The following is a 1,353-nucleotide window of genomic DNA, read 5'->3' on the forward strand; positions in this document are numbered from 1 at the left end:
TTATTATTATTATTACGATGATGATGATGATGAGGATGATTGTTGTTATTATCATGATTATGTATTCCCTCATTATGTCTCCTCCTTCTCCTCCTAGAAATCTCCAAGATCTCTCCCTGGACCGAGTGGGTTCACACGAACCGCACATCAGATGGCTACTTCCAGCAGCGCTTCCGGTTCACGTGTCGCGCCGGTGTAGAGGACCGGAAGGACATAAAGACGTCGTTCGCCAAGAGCCAGGCCGAGTACTGCTTCAACGACAAGCGCGGCTGCTATAGACCCAAAGACCTGGCCAACACCATCACCAGTATAGACACGTTCTCATCCGTGGACCGCGCGCTGAAGAAATACTGTCGCCAGCGCCGCCGGTTGTTTAAAAAGTACTGTAAGTGTCGGACTCTGGGCGTGTTCTTGGTGTGTCAGAAGTGTGGCTTCGGATGACTAGCGCCGAGCTACTGGGATGTACTGCTAGACTATCTCACAGACCTGCCCGACTACTTCTGGGAGCAGCAAGACCCAAGCCCCCAGAAGGAAAGAAAGAACAGAAGGAGGAATACGACAAGAAGGAGGAGGACGCATAGAAGGAGACTTTCAACCGTCAGTCAGACGAGGGGTTAAACACAGTTAATGTGAACCCTTCCGAGACTTTCTTTGTCGATGGGGAAATACTTTTTTTTTTTTACCTTCCCCTCGACAACCCTCATGTTTTGTGAGTTTGGTAACTCTTCTATTTGATATTTGAGAGACGATGTATATTTTTGTGCAAGATTTTACAGAGTCATCAAACTGACAAAATGTGGAGGGAAAAGTGTTGAAACCTTCTACGATATTACCACCTCTACTCTACCCCACACAAGACACCCCACCCCCAACCCCACCCTAAACCATCACCATTCTACGTGAAACAACACAGTGAAACTTCCGCAGTATTGCCATTACTTGAATCAATTTCATCAACTATGGTTTTCAATTCATAGCTTGAAGCGTTCCCCCCTCACTAAACTGCTTGCTCCCTTACCTTAAAATGAACTCATCCACCCATCCCCTCTCTCCCTAAGCTGCTTGCCCTTTTATCTTAAAATGAACAAACCCACCCCTCCCTCCCTAAACTGCTTGCCCTTAACCTTAAAATAATCTCACCCGCACCTTCCCTCCCTGCCATTTATTAAAGAGAATGCTTTTCTCATCCTGTTGACTTTGTTCGTGCCCCCTTGCACTACTAAGCAGCTTACACCCTCTATGATGTTTGTTGAGCTAGCAAACATATTAGTGCAAAAAAATCGAACAATAAACCTTTCAAATTCCCTTTCACCCACCAACCCCCCCTTTTTTTTCCTCACATTCTTTGTACCA

The 1,353-nt window shown here is 46.0% G+C and overlaps 1 protein-coding gene across 1 annotated transcript; it reads left to right on the top strand.

The window, feature by feature from the left end:
* Positions 1-95: 95 nt before the first annotated feature.
* Positions 96-1,125, top strand: LOC106012144 (semaphorin-5A; the record flags this gene model as incomplete). Its single annotated transcript, XM_013084152.2, is given in 1 exon segment — positions 96-1,125. A coding segment is annotated over 1 exon segment (346 nt), but the record flags the coding sequence as incomplete, so codon positions are not given.
* Positions 1,126-1,353: the final 228 nt, after the last annotated feature.

Source organism: Aplysia californica, unplaced genomic scaffold, assembly GCF_000002075.1.
Source record: "Aplysia californica isolate F4 #8 unplaced genomic scaffold, AplCal3.0 scaffold00275, whole genome shotgun sequence".
NCBI lineage: Eukaryota > Metazoa > Mollusca > Gastropoda > Aplysiida > Aplysiidae > Aplysia > Aplysia californica.